The sequence below is a fragment of the Narcine bancroftii genome, chromosome 1 (assembly GCF_036971445.1).
Source record: "Narcine bancroftii isolate sNarBan1 chromosome 1, sNarBan1.hap1, whole genome shotgun sequence".
In the NCBI taxonomy this organism is placed as follows: domain Eukaryota; kingdom Metazoa; phylum Chordata; class Chondrichthyes; order Torpediniformes; family Narcinidae; genus Narcine; species Narcine bancroftii.
The window spans coordinates 38,070,944-38,091,928 of record NC_091469.1 but is presented as its reverse complement, the minus strand read 5'-3'; the positions used below and the strand labels follow the sequence as shown (position 1 = coordinate 38,091,928).

At 42.8% G+C, this 20,985-nt stretch overlaps 1 protein-coding gene across 1 annotated transcript in view; it reads left to right on the top strand.

The window, feature by feature from the left end:
• The window catches only part of LOC138757501 (ADAMTS-like protein 1), a 133,234-nt gene extending 112,324 nt beyond the window's left edge, over positions 1 to 20,910 (top strand). Inside the window, exons 11-16 of the mRNA XM_069925344.1 lie at positions 3,164 to 3,373; positions 4,433 to 4,616; positions 10,106 to 10,313; positions 11,769 to 11,878; positions 14,941 to 15,161; positions 17,891 to 20,910. Coding sequence (XP_069781445.1) covers positions 3,164 to 3,373; positions 4,433 to 4,616; positions 10,106 to 10,313; positions 11,769 to 11,878; positions 14,941 to 15,161; positions 17,891 to 17,997 — 1,040 coding nt within the window. The 3' untranslated portion in view covers positions 17,998 to 20,910. The remainder of the gene's footprint in view (positions 1 to 3,163; positions 3,374 to 4,432; positions 4,617 to 10,105; positions 10,314 to 11,768; positions 11,879 to 14,940; positions 15,162 to 17,890) is intronic.
• The last annotated feature ends 75 nt before the right edge of the window (positions 20,911 to 20,985 follow it).

The window sequence follows — 20,985 nt, the reverse complement described above, 5'->3', positions numbered from 1 at the left end:
AAGGAACACCTCACAAACAAAAAAATATACAGACTTTGGGGGTCTGCAGCAGGGTTTCTGGTTTTTGGGGTGGGGGTCATATGGTGACCCACTTACCAGCAAGTGAACCAGCTCCAAAAATGGTGAACATGCAGTGGAAAACATGGAAAATTGAACTGCATCCAACACAGGTTTTTATCTGGGCTAATGATGTCATTTCCAGTCCATGTGACAAGCAGTGATGTATATAAGCCCAGCATGTAAGCCTAGAGGTGTCAGTCTTGCACTAGACTTCACAGCGTGTACATCGACTTCCTTGACAACATGTACCGCAATTCCACAACTTGTACACCAATGTCCATCATAGTTCAATATAGAATACTTCACTACAAATATACATATGAACTGAAATTCCTACTTCGTGCAGGTGAACAGGTATTTGGAAAAACTTGCAATGATGTGAGTAAGATATTGTCCTGGACCATCCAACTAGTTTCTCGATCCTCATCCTGTATTTTGACATATCCAGTGTCGTCAGCTAATTTATAGATTGAGTTGGAATTGAACTTGGCTGTGTAATCATGATTCAGATTTATTGTCAGGGTGCATACATGACATCACATACAACTCTAAGATCCTTTTTCCTGCAGGCCAGGCAGAATTACCACTTATTGGCAGTGCAAAGTTTTTAAAAACGGACTCAGCATCTACATTTAAACAGATAGAAATGAAACAAACTGACTGTGAAATACAGGGAAAAAAATCAATACAGTACAAGAGTAAGATACCTTAAATAAGTCCCTGATTGAGTTTGTTGTTCAGCTGTTCCTGAACCTGGTGAAGTGAGTCTTGTGGCACCTGAACCTCTTTCCTGATGGTAGCAGCGAGAACAGAACATGTGCTGGGTGGTGTGGATCCCTGTTGATGGCTGCTGCTCTCCCACAACAGTATTCCCTGTAGATGTTCTTAAAGGTGGGGAGGGTTTTACCCTTAATGTCCTGGGCTGTGTCAACTACCTTTTGCAGGGCATGGGTGTCCCCATAACCAGACCATGATGCAGCTGGTCAGTGCAGTTTCCACCACACATCTGTAGAAATTTGCTGGTGTTTCTGATCTCATGCCAACCTGTACAAATTCCTGAGGAACTAGAGGTGCTGACATGCTTTTTTCATGATGCCATTATTGTGTTGGGTCCAGGAAAAATACTCTAAGATAATGATTCCCTAGAACTTAAATATGCGCACCCTCTCCACCTCTGATCCACTAATGGTCACTGGATCATACATATCTGATTTTCCCTTCCTGAAGTCAACATTCATTCCTTGGTTTTGGTGACATTGAGTGAGAGGTTGTTATTTGTACACCATTCAGCCAAGCATTCATTCTCCCTCCTGTATACTGACTCATCACCCCTTTTTATATAACCCACTTCCCTGGTATCATCAGCGAACTTGTAGATGGTGTTACTGTCATACCAATCCACGTAGCCGTAGGGGTAAAGTGAGTAGAACAAGGGGCTAAGAACACAGCCCTGTGGTGCTCCAGTACTGATGGAGAAGATGTTCTTACCAGTCCTCACTGAATGTGGGCTGTTGAGTCCCAGGTCTTGGAGTTTGATGATCAATTTTGAGGAGATGATGGTGTTAAATGAGGAACTATAGTCGTTAAAGAGCATCCTGATGTATGCACTTTGCTGTCCAGATGTTCCAGGGCTTTGTGTAGAGCCAGTGAAGTGGCATCTGCCGTAGACATGTGACTATGATAGGCGAACTGGAACAGATCCTCATCACCTCTCAGACAGGAACTGATATGCTTGAACACTAGCCTTTCAAAACACTTAATCACTGTTGATGTGAGTGCCACTGGTCGAGACATTTAGGCAGGTTTCCACGCTCTTCTTGGGCCCTCGTAAAATAGATGCCTTTTTGAAACGGGTACCACATGCTACCAGGGTGAGATGTTGAAGATAGCCGTGAATACATTGAGTGAACTGGGAATAGAGTAGGAGACTAAGCACACAGCCTCAGGGAGCCACTGGGTTGAGGGTCAGTGTGGAAGAGGTGATGTTGGAGTTCCACATTAATTGGGATCTGCTAAGGAGCAATTCAAGGATCCAGTTGCAGAGGAATTGCTTCAACATAAACTTTACCAGTTTAAACTTGTTTCCCAATAACTTAGAAGACGAAAGATTGCTTCTTTACTACTTTCTATCACTGCAGCTCTAAATTACAAGGTAATTATAGTGAATTAAACTGTAATTCCAAGTATGAATATATTTGATGATCAAAATTATATTACTGATATCATGCCTGTCTACAAATTGTAAATCACAGATGCACAGTCAGAGATGTACTGTGCAGACTCTTCAGTACAAAATTCAGATCTTCAGTGAAGACATCACTTCTAATCTTTAACCAAAGGCATACATTTCGAATAAGGTGTGGAAACCACGGGTCCAAAGCTTGGTCAGTGGATGAGTTCTATGAAGCACTTCCTGAAACAAAGCAATATGAAGAAACAATGAGGTTTAGGTGGGGAGTGTTAGAGCTTGTTGAAACAGCTGAACCACTGACGGGTGATGAGCACAGTAATGAGAAGTTTAAAACTGAGATATTGTCTCAGCAGAAGGTAGTATAAGTTATCAATCATTGGGTACATAGCTGAAAGACTGGGAGTTCATGAAAACTAGCAGAGTCCTTGATTGACATGCACAACGAATCAAAGGACTTTCTAAATCACGATCCCCCAGATTCCTAAATTGAAACCTAGTTCTCAGAGTGAAGAATTGTGTAACCCCAGCGTAATTATGTTTATTTTATTAATAGAATGGCCCAGTAATTACGGAACAATTATGTATCCCAGCAAAATGTTTGAATCTCTTAAAATGGGAAACTTTCTTTCACTTATTCCTGCCACTTGCGTACAATAGAATTTCAACACATCATATGAAATGGTTTGTTTTTGAGAATCCATTTTTATGGCTCTGAACTATTGGAACAAATTTACTTCCTATGAGTAGATTTGTTGGACTCTCATAAAAATTTAAAAGGAATAATTTTAGGAAGTGCAGAATTATGATGGACTGAATCAAAGCAGTAATTAACATTGAGCTGTGATTGTATGAACAAAGTATCATATAAACCATCATCGCTAGAAATAAAACAAGTTTTGCTTTGTGTCTTAGGTTGTCCAGTTAAAGGATTTCCCAAGCCTGGCATTAGTTGGTTACACAATGGAAAACCCATAAGCATGGGGTTAGGTCCAGGCCAAGCCCTGGCTTTACAACAGATCCTTCAAATACCAAACATCACTAAAGGACTCCAAGGAGATTATAGCTGCCGCGCTCAGAATGAAGCTGGCACCCTCACACTCAAGGTGACAGTGGAGATAGCAGGTATGTTACCAAATAAAAAGATAATGAGTTCAGTGTTCCCAGAGCTAAGAGGCAAATTTTATTTGTTCTTCATCTAACGCAGAGAATCTCCTCTGCTCTTTGACCAACTTCACAAACACTGTAAATACTATACAGCAGGGAAGACAGGAAATGTGTGATCAGTTATAATGGCCAGAAAATGTGCTTTAGGATATGTGCTGGTTTCCACCTTCATCTTGGTAACAAGGAGAATAATTGTTGTGGATCACCCTGCATTCGCACAAGGGACAATGGGATCCATACCAAAATACTTGACATTACCGCCTTGATAATGGTGAGGTAGTCCTTACAGTTAACTAGGTGAGAATGCGCCATCAGCATATAACCAAAGAAGATGTGAATCACAACTGAGCAACTAAACGTTAAAGAAAAAACACTGAACATAAAAGTTATCATACTACAATACAAAAACTGCACTGCAAATCAAATTTTGCTGTAATAAAAATAGAGAAGGGAATGCAAAAGAAGTGTTCTTTTGAGTTATTTTATTATTTAGTCCAGTATTGCTGTTACAGCAGTAAGATCTTGAAACATGAGTCATATTAGCAATTCCTTATGGGAGTGAAGTCTGCCTTTGTTCAGCAACATTAAACATATGCGAGGATATTGTCAGTTAACATTCTGTTTCATTTAAATAAATGCTGCCAAAAATCTGAGGGGAGTACGGTTAATGATCAATACACTTATGCAATACTAAAAGTGAAAATTCTTACCCATAATACGAATAAAATGTCAAGACCCAGTACTGAGTTGATTTGTGAATGGACAATGAACCTAGAGACACTACCTCATTTTTTTTTTCTCTTTTCCACTAATTATTTAAATATTGTATTTACGGAACTGTAACTTATAGCAATTTTGCACCTGTCGTGCACAATATTGTTGCTGCAAAATGACAAATTTTGTGACATGTTCATTACAATAAATCTGATTTTGAATCTGATTCTGAATTGGTTCTGAATGGGTTCCATTTATTTTGCATTATTTTAACCATGTCACTTCTCATGTCTTTGTGTTAAGAGTATGAGTGGTTGTTTGGCGGCTTTTTACCATGCTCAGCTCCATGTGGGAATAAAGGCTTGAAGTTTCCAAAGCTAAAGTGTCTGCGGGACAATGGCACTGAGGTTGACAAATATTACTGCAAGGGCAAAACTCACCCAGATATTCAACCCATTGAATGTAACGTAAGAGATTGCCCTCCAAGGTGAGTCATTAATTGCAAAAAGCTAAAAATCACAGTACTATCAGTGCTTATTTTCATAAAATTGTGAAAAATAATCAAAATTCCATTATTAATGTGTGTATTCCAATACTGTAAATATAATAATTGATCCAACATCTGAAAAATTATCTTTGGAGAGCAATAATTTGTTTATTTTGATGTAGATTGTAGCAGGCCAGTTCAGAAATGGGCATAACCTAGCAGAAGACAAAAAAAAAGAAAAAAATGTGTTTTTCAACTTACACCCACACATATATGCGTGTGTGTATATCAGGAGATATATATGTATGTGTGTGTAGATATATTTTTAATATATGTTTGTGTGTATGTGTGTGTATGTAAATATATCTTCTTTCTTTGGCTTGGCTTCGCGGACGAAGATTTATGGAGGGGGTAAAAAAGTCCACGTCAGCTGCAGGCTCGTTTGTGGCTGACCAGTCCGATGCGGGACAGGCAGACACGATTGCAGCGGTTGCAAGGGAAAATTGGTTGGTTGGGGTTGGGTGTTGGGTTTTTCCTCCTTTGCCTTTTGTCAGTGAGGTGGGCTCTGCGGTCTTCTTCAAAGGAGGCTGCTGCCCGCCAAACTGTGAGGCGCCAAGATGCACGGTTTGAGGCGTTATCAGCCCACTGGCGGTGGTCAATGTGGCAGGCACCAAGAGATTTCTTTAGGCAGTCCTTGTACCTTTTCTTTGGTGCACCTCTGTCACGGTGGCCAGTGGAGAGCTCGCCATATAATACGATCTTGGGAAGGCGATGGTCCTCCATTCTGGAGACGTGACCCATCCAGCGCAGCTGGATCTTCAGCAGCGTGGACTCGATGCTGTCGACCTCTGCCATCTCGAGTACCTCGACGTTAGGGGTGTGAGCGCTCCAATGGATGTTGAGGATGGAGCGGAGACAACGCTGGTGGAAGCGTTCTAGGAGCCGTAGGTGGTGCCGGTAGAGGACCCATGATTCGGAGCCGAACAGGAGTGTGGGTATGACAACGGCTCTGTATACGCTTATCTTTGTGAGGTTTTTCAGTTGGTTGTTCTTCCAGACTCTTTTGTGTAGTCTTCCAAAGGCGCTATTTGCCTTGGCGAGTCTGTTGTCTATCTCATTGTCGATCCTTGCATCTGATGAAATGGTGCAGCCGAGATAGGTAAACTGGTTGACCGTTTTGAGTTTTGTGTGCCCGATGGAGATGTGGGGGGGCTGGTAGTCATGGTGGGGAGCTGGCTGATGGAGGACCTCAGTTTTCTTCAGGCTGACTTCCAGGCCAAACATTTTGGCAGTTTCCGCAAAGCAGGACGTCAAGCGCTGAAGAGCTGGCTCTGAATGGGCAACTAAAGCGGCATCATCTGCAAAGAGTAGTTCACGGACAAGTTTCTCTTGTGTCTTGGTGTGAGCTTGCAGGCGCCTCAGATTGAAGAGACTGCCATCCGTGCGGTACCGGATGTAAACAGCGTCTTCATTGTTGGGGTCTTTCATGGCTTGGTTCAGCATCATGCTGAAGAAGATTGAAAAGAGGGTTGGTGCGAGAACACAGCCTTGCTTCACGCCATTGTTAATGGAGAAGGGTTCAGAGAGCTCATTGCTGTATCTGACCCGACCTTGTTGGTTTTCGTGCAGTTGGATAATCATGTTGAGGAACTTTGGGGGACATCCGATGCGCTCTAGTATTTGCCAAAGCCCTTTCCTGCTCACGGTGTCGAAGGCTTTGGTGAGGTCAACAAAGGTGATGTAGAGTCCTTTGTTTTGTTCTCTGCACTTTTCTTGGAGCTGTCTGAGGGCAAAGACCATGTCAGTGGTTCCTCTGTTTGCGCGAAAGCCGCACTGTGATTCTGGGAGAATATTCTCAGCGACACTAGGTATTATTCTATTTAGTAGAATCCTAGCGAAGATTTTGCCTGCAATGGAGAGCAACGTGATTCCCCTGTAGTTTGAGCAGTCTGATTTCTCGCCTTTGTTTTTGTACAGGGTGATGATGGTGGCATCACGAAGATCCTGAGGCAGTTTACCTTGGTCCCAACAAAGCTTGAAAAACTCATGCAGTTTGGCATGCAGAGTTTTGCCGCCAGCCTTCCAGACTTCTGGGGGGATTCCATCCATACCTGCTGCTTTGCCACTTTTCAGTTGTTCGATTGCCTTATATGTCTCATCCAGGGTGGGAACCTCATCCAGCTCTAGCCTTAGGGGCTGTTGAGGGAGCTGGAGCAGGGCGGAATCTTGGACTGAGCGGTTGGTACTGAAAAGAGATTGGAAGTGTTCTGACCATCGGTTGAGGACGGAGATCTTGTCGCTGAGGAGGACTTTGCCGTCTGAGCTGCGCAGCGGGCTTTGGACTTGGGGTGAGGGGCCGTACACAGCCTTTAGAGCCTCGTAGAAACCCCTGAAGTCGCCAATGTCCGCGCTGAGCTGTGTTCGTTTGGCGAGGCTAGTCCACCACTCATTTTGGATCTCCCGGAGTTTGCGCTGAAGATGGCTGCATGCGCGACGGAAGGCTTGTTTCTTCTCTGGACAGGACGGCTTTGTAAGGTGAGCCTGGTGGGCAGCTCGCTTCTTTGCCAGCAGCTCCTGGATTTCCTGGCTGTTTTCGTCAAACCAGTCCTTGTTTTTCCTGGAGGAGAAGCCCAGTACCTCTTCAGTGGATTGCAGTATGGTAGCCTTCAACTGATCCCAGAGGGTTTCAGGGGACGGGTCCGTGAGGCGGGTTGCAACGTCGAGCTTTGCTTTGAGGTTTGCCTGGAAGTTTCCTCTCGCTTCGTCTGACTGCAGTTTTCCAACATTGAACCTCTTTCTGGGGGCTTTATTGTTCCTGGGCTTTGGCTTGAAGTGAAGGTTGAGCTTGCAGCGAACCAGCCGGTGGTCAGTGTGGCATTCCGCGCTAGGCATGACCCTGGTGTGGAGCACATCTTGTTTGTCACTTTCTCGCACCAGGATGTAGTCCAGGAGGTGCCAGTGTTTGGATCGGGGATGCATCCAGGTGGTCTTAAGGCTGTCCCTCTGCTGAAAAAGGGTGTTTGTAATGACAAGCCGCTGTTCTGCGCAGAGCTCCAACAGGAGGCGCCCATTGTCGTTGCACTTGCCGACGCCATGCTTGCCCAGGATTCCTGGCCAGGTTTCTGAGTCTTTGCCGACACGAGCGTTGAAGTCGCCCAGGATGACAACCTTGTCGGCTGTAGGGGTACGTTGGATGAGGTTGCGCAGGTCGGTGTAGAACTTGTTCTTTTCTGCTGGTTCCGCCTGGAGGGTTGGAGCATAGACACTGATGAGGGTGATGTGACGCTTGTTTTGAAGTGGGAGTCGCATGGACATGATTCGGTCCGAGAGGCCTGTCGGAAGGTTTTCGAGTTTGGAGGCAATGAAGCTCTTGACCATGAAGCCTACACCAGATAGGCGTCGTTCATCCGAAGGCTTGCCAGACCAGTAGAGTGTGTAGCCCGCGCCGCGTTCTTGGAGGCTGCCTACATCTGCCAGGCGGACTTCACTGAGAGCGGCTATGTCGATGTCAAGTCTGAGGAGTTCATGTGCAATGAGGGCAGACCGACGTTCAGGTCGGTGGCTGTCAGTCTTGTCTAGCATGGTTCTGATGTTCCAGCATGCTAGCTTGAGTTTGTGAGCATCTTTTGAGGGGGAGGACGTGGAGGGGGAGGACGTGGAGGGGGAGGACGTGGAGGGGGAGGACGTTGAGGGGGAGGACGTGGACCTGTCCTCGGGCCTGCGCAAAGGAGCTTTTAGGTGGAGTGCAGTGCGCGCAGTACTGGCCCCACCCTTTACACCCATGGTTCGTGTGCCGTGGCCAAGCAAGCTGGGACGTGGCAGCGAGGTCCTTGGGTCGTAGGTTTTATATCGGAGTGGCCTTCTCCTATGCAGGTTTCTTACCCGGGCTGGAGGGGCCTGCCTCCCCTCCTAGGTCGGTCCATACTGCCCGGACCGGGGCCGAGGCCGCCGCAGTTCACCCTGTGCCTGGACTGGGGCCACCGCCTCCCACTCCCTGCCCGGACCGGGGCCTCCGCCTGCCTCACTCGACCGAGGCCGGGGCCGCCGTCTCCCCCTTGCTCCTGCCCGTATCGGGGCCGCCGCCGTCTATCCTTCGCCCGGACCGGGGCCGGGGCCGCTGCTGCTCTCCCTGTGCCCGGACTGGGGCCGCCGCCTCCCCCTTGCTCCTGCCCGTATCGGGGCCGCCGCCGTCTACCCTTCGCCTGGACCGGGGCCGGGGCCGCTGCTACTCTCCCTGTGCCCGGACTGGGGCCGCCGTCTCCCCCTTGCTCCTGCCCGTATCGGGGCCGCCGCCGTTTACCCTTCGCCCGGACCGGGGCCGGGGCCGCTGCTGCTCTCCCTGTGCCCGGACTGGGGCCGCCGTCTCCCCCTTGCTCCTGCCCGGATCGGGGCCGCCGCCGTCTACCCTTCGCCCGGACCGGGGCCGGGGCCACTGCTGCTCTATATATACACACACACACACACACACACACACACACACACACACACACACACACACACACACACACACACATATAAATAAAATGCGCGCGTATACATACCCACACACACTCTGCAGTGAGTTTGAGAATGTAAGTGAGTTGGTCTGTGATTCAACAAGAGTTTGAGTGAATAATTGTGACTGAATGAGTGAGAGTATGGTAAGGATCATTTTTTTTGGAATGATATGCCAGAGTCTTTAGGGGCATTCCTTCAGGTGAAAATTGAGGCCATTCTATATCAAAATTAGATCATAGGATAGAGATTGAGATAGGTATAAAGGATTGAGAAAGTATTTGGAGAATAGAGAGAAGTGCAAATGATCAGTTAGGATTACTGCTAATGCTAACACAGCTGCTCTAAACATCTATCTGTAGTGATGTACCATCAATAATCACAAAAGACTGGACTTGTGAAACTATCAGGGTTTTATTAACTATAGACTGGAACAACCATCAACCTCATTGACTGATCAAGGCAGAGTGGGTTGGGGAGCATGCTGAAGCGGCTATGGGTAGGATTGGTCTCAGGAGGCGTGTCCAGCCGGCAGTAGCCAATCATGGCATAACAGTGGTTTACCACATGTAGTTATATTTTGTTTCAGACTGGCCCAGAGTTAATCATTCCCTGGTCTGGCTGGTTGAAGGGTCTATTCACATGACCATTCACTGGGAGCTTTTATTAAATTTAGTCATGAGGATTTTCCTGTAATTTTTCTGTGAAACGCATCTTTTAAATGTACCCTACTTCATTATAAATTCAACATAATTTCACGGCTTAGTCATAGAAATTAACATTTTGCATCCTAAATTGGAAATTATCAAACAACATGAATAATAAGATTCCTCTGAAGGCAATAAGTTACAAATCTTTCACTGACTTGGTTTTTCCTAACCTTAAACTGAGCCTGCACAGAAGATCAAAGAGAGAAGTGGTCTAGAGTTGGGGGAGGAATCAGAGAATCAAAGAGGATGTGAAGGAAATCTCATTCATGCAACATCCTTTTCTAGGTGGACTGTGACAAGCTGGTCCCCTTGTTCCCAGCTGTGTGGCAGAGGAATACGGAAGCGGCTGGTCAGTTGTCAGAAGGTAACAGCGGGCGGAATGCTTATTGATCTGTCACCTGGCTTCTGTGCTCAGTCAGGAAAGAAACCAGTGGATTCCCAGACCTGTGAAAAGCAACTGTGTTCACAATGGGTTACATCAATTTGGAGCCAGGTCTGTACCAATTGAATAAAAATTGGATTTGGTTTTGTGATTTTAATGACAATAGTCCTATTAGCATTTGTCATCAGTACAACGCGAGTTGAACAGTAGCCTGTCATGCCTGCATGTGGAAATCCACAGGTTGCTGCCAGGGATTCCCTGCTACTTCACAGGCTGCATTACATTGAAGCTACTTCCTGCAAAATCAGTGATTTTTGAGACTCTCACCTTTTTATGGATTTTTCTGAGAGTTGCACAATATTGAACACAGACCCTTCTGCCCAAATGGTCAATGCTGATCAAGTTGTATATCCAATTGACCTGCATTCGATCCATATCCTCTAAATTCTTCCTATCCATGTACATGTCTAAATGTCTTTCATATGTTTCCATTATAACCACTTTTACCACCTCTTCTGGTAGCTCTAACCTAAGACCAAGCACCTTCTGTGTGAAGAAGAAACCCTCAGAACCCTTTAGACTCTGACCATTTTTAACCTTTCATAATATGTATATTCTGGACAGGTTCTATGGGTAAACTACAGTATGAAAGGTTAAAAATCAGTCTGCACCAGCTGGTGGTTGGGTATAAAATCAGTCCCGGAAAATAAGAACACGGAGTATATGCACTTGTTGGTAGGACCTGAAAATGGACACAGGGTCCAAAGGGTTAAATCTAACCACTCTTAATCTTAAATCTATGCCCTTAGTCAAGGACTAGTGGGGTCTAGTGCTACAGTGGAGAAACTCAGCAGGTCACTAAGCATCCATTGAAAGTGCAAGGTGGCGCAACATTTCGGGCCTGAGACATTTGGAAAATAGTACTGGATAAAAAGGTCAGGGAAGGGTGAGGAGGAGAGGAAGGAGAAGGGGGTAGGCAAACAGGTTGGAGATAATATGTGGATACAGGCAGGAGAGTAAAAGCTGACAAATGAAAGGGGAGATGGCAGAGCAGAGCACAAAGGTTAGCTCTGTATAGGAGAGGGAAAGAAAGGGGGTGGGAAGCTGGAGGAAAGGAGAAACAACAAATCAAGGCTGCCCGCAAAATGGAGTAACAACACCTTATATTTCATCTTGGCTGTCTCTAACCAGACGTCGATAATCTCAACCTTCAATTTCCGTTAACACCCTGATCCTGCAGTCTTTCTTTCCCCACCCCTCCATCTCCTTGATATGGAAAATTTTGCTCCATGAAGACAGAAAATGTTGAAAACCCTCAGCAGGTAAGGCAACATCATAAAAATTTCCCAAATGGTCCTGATTAAGGAACTTTAATGTACTATTTAAGGGAAGCAAGAAAGTGAAAACAGGTACTAATATATCAATTAGCTTCATCTATGCTGTCAGTAAATAAATTAGGGAAAGGTGAACTCACTGAGAATCTAATTTACAATTGTAATGTCCAATAAAGAAATTAATAATTGGAATGACTAATGAAATTGTGATGGAAAATCTTCCACTCCTTAGTGCAATGGCCTGTGTGTGGGGATGAGGCTGGGTACACAACATCGCCACGTGGTCTGCCAAGCACAGAATGGGACCAGATTACCTTCTCCGCAATGCAGTGGTAGCACAAGGTATCATACTTTTTTGTTTGTAATGAAATTTTTGAAACATTTAAGAGCAGCATTTATGTTTCACTCAATAACAGCAATGTTCTAAAACAATGTTTATTATTATGTAATGTGGCTGATTTCCAACATAACAGTGCAGACAAAATCCACTTGGTCTCTTAGGCCTGCATCTCCATTTAAGGTCTGATTGTGAGCTCAACTCCACATCCTGTCTACCCCAGTAACCTTTATCCCTCATGCTTTTCAACAATCTAACCACCTCTATATTATAAATACTTAAAAGGGTCTGTTTTCATCTCCTTTTGAGGAAGAGAGTTCCAAAGACACAACAGTTTAAATTTATATTTAGACATACAGCACTTTTAGTCTATGAGCCCATGCCACCTAATTACACCCAAATCACCTACAACCCCTGTACATTTTCAGAGGGTGGGAGGAAACAGGAACCCCCGGGAGAAAACCACGCAGACATGGGGAGAACATACAAACTCCTTATAGACAGCACAGGATTCGAACCCCAGTCCCAATCACTGGGACTGTAACAGTGTTACACTAACCACTGCACTGCACAAGGTTGGGGAGGGGTGAGGAGGAGAGGAGGGAGGGAGGAGATGGGGAGCATAGGTGAACAGGTCGAAGATAATAGGTGGATACAGGTGGGAGGCTAGAAGCTGAAAAGTGAAAGAGAGACAGCAGAGCACTAAGGATAGCTCTGTATAGGAAAGGGAAGGGTAGTTGGAGGAAAGGAGGAGCAACAAATCAAGGCTACCCACAAATTGGAGTAACAAGACCTTGTATTTCATCTCACCAGCCTCCAACCAGATGAGATAAAATATGAGAGGAAAAAAAGGGTGATCTCTTATTGTTAAATAGCAACCAACTCCATTGTCTGGGGAAATATATCCTGCATTAAATTATTTATATCGCTGAAGCATCAAGTAATTTGACATTAGCGTGTTTATTTAGCAATCCAAGAGCAATATCTTTAAAGGTTTTTTTTTAATCCTGTCTTCCCTCTCACTTGCCTAGTTTCTCTCCACATTTAATTTTTTTCTCACTGAGTTAATTTTTTGGAGATAATTTGGCAAGGAAAAGACTCCCAGCCTTTACCAGACAGACAAATCTCAGTGGTGTGCCTAGGGAGGTGCGGTTCCATCTCATGGCACAAAATCCCAACAGCTACTCTTAGGGTGGTTCTGAAAAAGTCTGTACTTTGGGGTGGGTGGTCAGTGGCGGATTAACCATTAGCCTGAGTAGGCTTAAGGCTAGGGACCCAGAAGGGAGGGTGGCTCAGCAGGAGCAGGGACGTCGGGCTCCCGGGCAGGAGCGGGGACCTTGGGCCCCCAGCAGAAGTGGGGAATTCAGGCAATTCTTTCGACCCCAAAAGTTCAATCAACTCTCCCCCCCCCCCCCCCAGGTGTTTATTGACCCCTAATATGTTATTTAATGTAACTTAACATCACTTTATTCTATTCAACAAAGGATGAGGCAGGAGGACAAGGACAGGGTGAGCCTTACTAAAGCTCAGCCTAGGGACTCGGGTGGTAGTTAATCTGCCACAGTGGGTGGTACTGAAGGACCACTGCACCATCTAATAAACAGTAATGGGAGAGGCCCATGCTACCTGGGAACAGTACTGAGAGACCAATGCACTGTAAAGAGGGCAGCACAGTGGGATCACTGCACTGTCAGAAAAAAAGATGTAGAGGCTGTAATGTACTTTGAAGTGCATGATGAAATATGTATTTTTATTAGCATCCCTATATTTTGTGTCACTGTAATTTGCCCGTCAATGCGCTTTCAGAGTAATTCCTTGAGTCATATTCTTGCAATATTTCAACATGATGAGATGATACTTAAATGGAAGTGATGGTCTTCTGCCTGGGGATTTCTGTTTAAAATGCAACCTGTGTCTGATGTGCTGGTCCCAGGAGTTGCATTGCTTTGAATCAAACTGTGACCATGCTCTTTGTATTTGAAAAAAAAACACTTGAGAATATAAAAGCCATTGCGAAGAAAAAGAACTCCAAAATAAATAGAAAAAGGATCTGAAAATAGAACAGCAAATTTTGGAAGTGCTTTGAAGGCTAATTATCAGCTGAAAGGTGGGTACCATTCCAGATGCATTTTCAGTAGAATTGGAAAGGAATCATTTGATTTTTCAGAAGGACCATGGAGCAGTGTCCATCCAGTGAGATTGAAAGAGTGCAGAGAAGATTTACTAGGGTGTTGCTGGGTCTTCAGGAGTTGAATTATAGGGAAAGATTAAACAGGTTAGGACTTTATTCCTTGGATCGCAGAAGAATGAGGGGAGATTTGATAGAGGTTTACAAAATTATGAGGGGTATAGACAGAGTAAATGCGAGTTGGCTCTTTCTACTTAGATTAGGAGAGATAAATACGAGAGGGTCTGGCTCCAGGGTGAAAGGGGAAAGGTTCGGGGGGAACATTAGAGGGAACTTCACTCAGAGAGTGGTGGGAGTCTGGAATTAACTCCCATCTATTGTGGTAAATGCAGGCTCACTCTTAAATTTTCAGAATAAATTGGATGGAAGAGGTCTGATTTATGGAATTGGCACAGGTCAGAGGGACCTGATGTTTCAGCACAGGCTAGAAGGGTCAATGGCCTGTTTCCTGTGCTGTAGTGTTCAATGGTTCAGTGCTCTCTACCAGGACGGAAGATGTAGTGCTTGCTCCGGAGATGATTCAGGCATATTTCCAGGACTCCAGAGGACTGAGCCATAATAGGCAGCACTGTAATATTACAGTGCCAGTGACCAAGGTTCAAATCTTACCCTGTCTGTAAGAAGTTTGTACATTCTCATCATGACCAACATGGGTTTTCCCCAGGTACTCCAGTTTCCTCCCAACCTCCAGTGTTGTAGGTTGTTTGTGTGTAATTGGGCAGGACAGGGTCTTAATGGCCGGATTAAATATTAAACAATGGTTCAAGTTGACAGCCATGCTGAAGGACAGATGAGATTGCAAAGAGAGCCAGACACTAAAATGTTGATGAAAATGCATTATCTTTTAACATTCCCATTCACAGTTTTTGTTGAACTTAGGCCTATCAGCACACGAAACTGTACCTCAGATGTTTGTACAGTCCAATGGCAGAGTAGTTCCTGGACACCATGTACATCTTCCTGTGGAAATCACGGCTTCCAGTCCAGACGGGTCAAATGTGTGCATCGACGCACAAACAGGCAGACAAGAGAGCAATTCTGCTGGTGGAAGCAGAGGCCAGTGAACTGGCAGCGATGCAACATCATGCCATGTGAAAAATGTGAGTCTTGAATTAGCAACAAGGGAAACGCATTTATTCTGTTGTTTGCACTGTGAGTAAATTAGAAAGTGTTGATCACAGTTGCTGTGATAAGCAGGAATTGATCAATATAGCGCGATGATTTATTGATCAGCAATTTCATTGCTGCAGAATTTACCTTCCCAGGGAGTTCAAGCTCCCGTCTGATGTTTCTTAACACAGAGAGAAAAGTGGAGGTAGAGGAGCAGAATCTACACACCATTTATATGTATAATTCACCCTGCTACCTCTACCCTCAACAATAGTATGGAGGGGAAACGTGGAAATAACTGTATATAGCAACAAACTGACCAGTAAAACTTGGGTCAGAATCCCATTCACCACATCTTTAACTGCAATGATGTGACGTGTAATTAGAAGCAACATTTCTGGTAATACTTATAAATTTTTTTTGGAAGTCAGGTTTTGGAATGCCACATCTAGGCAATGACACCTTGTGGTGCTTAGTAATGGGAACATATATATTTAGTCGTATTTATTTTCTATGTCTCCATAGTACTAGTGCAGTATTAAATTGGTTAAAAGAACAGTTCCAAAAAAGTAGTTGAAAAAGGAGTTGGAGATGTTAACGTCATGGTCACAGGGACACAGTGGTAGTCAAAAAAGGGAAGACCTTTTAGAATCATGGGGTTGTGTTGAATTATCAAATCAAATCAAATCAAATAGCTTTTTATTGTCATTGTACAAGTTATACAACGAGATTTATGACAGCAGTACAAGGTTACCAATGCAGCGACACAACCACAGGCAGCACCACAGAAGTTAAATAAAAAATTTAATTTACAGTGCCGTATATGTCCTTTATGTGAATGGAGGGGGGGTGTCGGCTGTATGTATAATAGATGTGGAGGACAGAGAGGGGAATTTGTGGATATGTGTGTTCAGTGTAGTGACAGCCTGGGGGAAAAAGCTGTTTCTGAGTCTGTTTGTTCTTGTCTTGATTGACCTGTAGCGTCTGCCAGAGGGTAGTAGGTCAAACAGATGCAGGGCAGGGTGGGTGGGATCCTTTATTATTGCTTGTGCTCTACTGAGGCAACGAGAGGTGTTGAGATCCTTCAGGGAGGGTAGGGGACATCCAATTATCTTTTCTGCTGCCCTCACCACCCGTTGAAGTCTGTACCTTGTGATGTTACTCTTTTACTATTTTTTTGTCAAATTGGCAAAAGGTCTAAACATAAGTACATCTTGCATACTCCATCTTCAATATAAAACCTGTTACCATACATCGAGAGCAGTGGTTTTCAGACTTCCCTCTAAACACACATGCGACTTTAAAGTATTCCCTATGCCATAAGTGCTCTGTGATTAGTAAGGGATTACTTAAGATGGTATGTTAGTGGAAAGAAAAAGGTTTGAAAACCACTGTTTTAATCGTACCTAATTAACTCGTTATGTGCATGGTTTCATAACTCCAAAGGAAATGGGCCAATGGCAATGTTTATCAAGCAAAATATTTCAGTAACAATTGGGTGTAGAGCAGTGGTTCTCAACCTTCCTTTCCCACACACATACCACCTTAAGCAATCCCTTACTAATCACAGAGCACTTATGGCATAGGGATAGCTTAAGGTAGAATGTGAGTTGGCAGGGTGGGCGGGGGGTGGGGGGGGGGTGTTTGAAAACCACTGATCTAGAGTTTTAAAATTATGAGTTGAAATAGCTTGCCTATTCCAGATACAGTGAATGCCGAGTTCAGGTTTCCTACAGTTCCATTTTCCAGATAAAGGCTTTTTATTTCTTCCTTGATCTGTCGAACCCTAAGTCCTAGAATTGTCTACCCTGGTTCTCATTAAATTTTCTTGATTGTAGCAGTATCCTTTGTAAAAGCAGCAAGCCATGAATTACGGAAGGTGAATTTGTTACTTCCGTAAACACATTTGAACCATAAAACATTGCGGCCCAGAAAACAGGCACTTCAGCCCTTCTAGTCTGTGCCAAATCATTATTCTGCCAAATCCCACTTGCCTGCACCCAGACCATAGCCCTCCATACTCCTCTGCATCCATGCACCTGTCCAAATTTTTCATAAATGTTAAAATTGAGCCCGCATTTACCACTTTAGCTGACAGCTCATTCCACACTCCTACTGCTTGCCATAATGTTCCCGCTAAACTTTACTCCTTTCATCCATAATCCATGCCCTTTGGTTTGTATCTCACCTAACCTCAGTGTGAAATGTTTAGTTGCATTTATTCTGTCTATCCCCCATCATAAATTTGGATACCTCTATCAAATCTCCTTTCGTTCCTCTATGCTCCAGGGAATAAACTCTTGACCTGTTTTATATTTCTGTGGAACTCAGTTCCTGAAGTCCCAGCTACATTCTAGTAAATTTTCTTTCTTTCAATCTTATTGATACTTTTTCTGTAGTGAAGTTTGATCTTAAATTGGAGAATTGGCAGCACAATCTGGTTCTGCCTTCAACGTTCATTCATAAACAGAATATAGATCTTGTTAGATGAGCATAGCAAATGAATTCCGTTATTATTATCCTTCCCCCATTGTTGTGTCTCCATAGATTGAACAGATATCCACCTTCACATTTGATTAATTTCATTAAGAATAATATTTAAATTATTTGGAAACTCTCTGTGAATGATCTATTATTGGGCAGTTACAATGATTTATAAGATAGAGCTAAGATGGAGCTTTTGTAATTGTGTATAATTTATGGTTTCACTCATTCACAGTGGACTGCAGAGACACAACTAGATACTGTGAAATGGTAAAGCAACTAAGACTCTGTGTCTTACCCCAGTACAAACTGCGCTGTTGTGAATCCTGCAATGGGATCTGAAGATGGCAGATACTCCATAATTCACCCAGAAACATTGAAATGATTGGGAGAACAAACTTCAATTTGTCTCATTATTTTGAAATTTCAGAAGTGCTACCTATGCTTTTTTCTGAAAGACGATTATTGAAGACAGCGTCTGTATTTAAATAGACAAGAATCTGCCAGCTGCCATTCCAGCTGTAATACAGCTGTTACAATAGATTTAGACACACTGTACATTCCTTTATTGCCTTTGTGCTTTAGAGGAGGGCTTCAGCCTTTTGGATGAGTGCTTTTGTTGCACTGACAATGACGCTGGACAACAACATCTGTATCAATTCAAGTTTGACTTTGAATGCTTCCTTAACCCTCCAGTCAGAATCCAAGGAAAATGTATATACATTCTACTTTTGCTGTTTCGTGGGAATTTCTGCACAGACCATTATGAAATATTGCAAAAAAACATTTATTACAGAGAGGTACTGGCTAGACACAGTGCTATAAATAGAAGAAAATGGACTAAACCATAACAAATGGTGTTGGGCTGCTTTGGAAAAGAAATCCATTATTAAGGAGAGAAAAAGAGAGATCAATGCCTTATGATTTTCTTTTTACACCTATTTTTACTCCAACTGATTATTCGCCACAATTCTTATTGAGGTGGTTGATCTGCCTAAGAGTTGGGATTACAGGCAGTCTTTCTGATGTAATGTAGCTCTGTAACATGCGACAGTGGAAAGCATTTGGGATCATCCGAAAATTAGAAATACTACATTTAAACATAAACCAATAATCATCAAAATAATTGAAAATTAAAAATTCATGACCAAAATATAAGTGAGTGGAATAGATGATGTGGAAGGTATCAACTTCCTGTTCCTACACCTCAAAGAATACATGGCATGTTTTATCACTTCATGGAAAAGGGTGAGAAACATTCTGACATTGAACCACATTCTGGAAATACACCACATTCTTCCCAGGGTTCTTTCAAAATAGCACTTCATCATTGATTAAGTTAAAAGTCCAAAAATTGATTTCCCTCTCGCTTTAACATATTTTCTATTTAATTTGCATACCCTACATCATAATATGAGCACGAGTGTTATCACAATTGGTTTGGTGTTTGCCTTGGACTGTGATACTGAAATGACTACATATTATTTATCTAACCCTCTTGTTCATACTGCCTGACTTTATCAGTGCATATTATCTCCAGTAACACCCATTCCCAAGCTATTCATTGCCTGACCATTTCTCAGCCAACTGGGATTGCAAACAGATGGCATTCACAGGACAAAAGTGTCTGATCATAGCTCCTGGTTGAGTCAGATGCCCCTTGTCTCTGAGCATTGCACAACTTGTCTCAACAATCAGGGCACCATTGTGCTTTAATATCAAAACTTTAAATAAATGTAACTCCCCATCTCACCAGCAAAAATACTTAAGGGAAAGTAGTTGCAAAGTTCTACGTTATTCACCAGTTTCTAACAAAGCTTAATATTAAATAAATATATTTGCATATTCTTCTCATTGCTACAGATTTCCCCAAGCTGCATATTGCCTCAGCTAGGAATGTGTACTGATATTTCTGATTTAAGAATGATCCAGGAAGGTTGTCCCTGATTCCCTCTGAGGAAGTCTTTTCTTTTCACTCATCATCTAGCTGCAAAATAGGAATTCAATATTGTCAAAATATAATTTCGACACCATCTCATTGAGATATGAAGTGCATTTCATTATAATCACATTGTCCTCATATCCTGTCCTCATAAGGGAGATTTGCTGTCTTTATGCATAATCAAGTGTCTCAATTAATATCGTGTCAGATGAATGATTCCTGACTCCATGTTCTGCTCTTTCTTCTTATAAAATGTAGACCTTTCCAAATATGTTCTAAAAATACTCTGCCCTTTATTGAATCAGTTAATTCTCATGCAGTTTAACATTTTTTTATTGGTGTGAATGCTGATCATAAGATTATCTTGATGATCAGCAGGAGAATATCAATTGACATTAAAAATGCTTTATCTTCCATTCAAGTGCTAGGCTAGATACTGTAGTGTGTAAAACAATTATTGCTAAGCCTTTCCACACTTGAGGAGCAGCTTTTATTTCAGCTAAGTGAGTCTAACTAAATTAGTTCACTAAATTTATGTATAATTTAAGATCAGACCTTTGTAAAATAAGCTCTCTACCTATTTATTAGAAAATCTTGTTGAAAATGTGCAATATACTTTAACTGTACATTACATTGTCCAGAAAATACTATTTTGCGGGGAACTTTTATTTTCTTATTACCAAAGCTTTTATTGTTACTTTTTTTTTGCAGAATTTGCTTTTTTTTTCTTTTAATAGCTCTTTGCTCTTTGTTCAATGTTTCACTACTGGAAGTTTCATCCTTGATTTTTGAAATATGTAATGCATTCCCAATGTGCTGGGCTGTTACTCTTCCAGTTACATTCCTGTTGATAACTGGTTTGCCAGACTTGTTGTTTTGTACAACGTGCCATGTTTCCTCCAGTGCAACTACTTACAAATCAGAAACAGTATGTGGAAAGAACATTTCTTGATGTTATGTAAGAATTGTAAGAAAGAAGATTCCTTGAAGTTATTAAGAATTTGTTCATTTGACCAATTAATGTTGGATTTCATCGGAGCAAGTCTTGCTATGTGACTAACATCAGAGAAAACATGGATTAGGTATCCCAGTTAGAATGGTGTCTAAGTTCAACTGTGTGTCCTAGGTGTAGTTACAGCTTCCAGGTCAGTTGATTGACTTTCTTGTGAATGTACTTTAGTTCTATCCTGTGACAAGGACCCAGTGACACTTCTCTAATGTCAATGTTGCTGGATAAAGTCTGAGATTACCTACCAAATGCCTATTTATGTTGTTTTCTTCATGCTCAATCTACTTGAGATATTTCATTTTGTTCTTTTCATAATACAAAATTTTAAATACATATGTTTAATCAGCTTTTCATTCTTAAAATGAAAGAAAAAGCACAC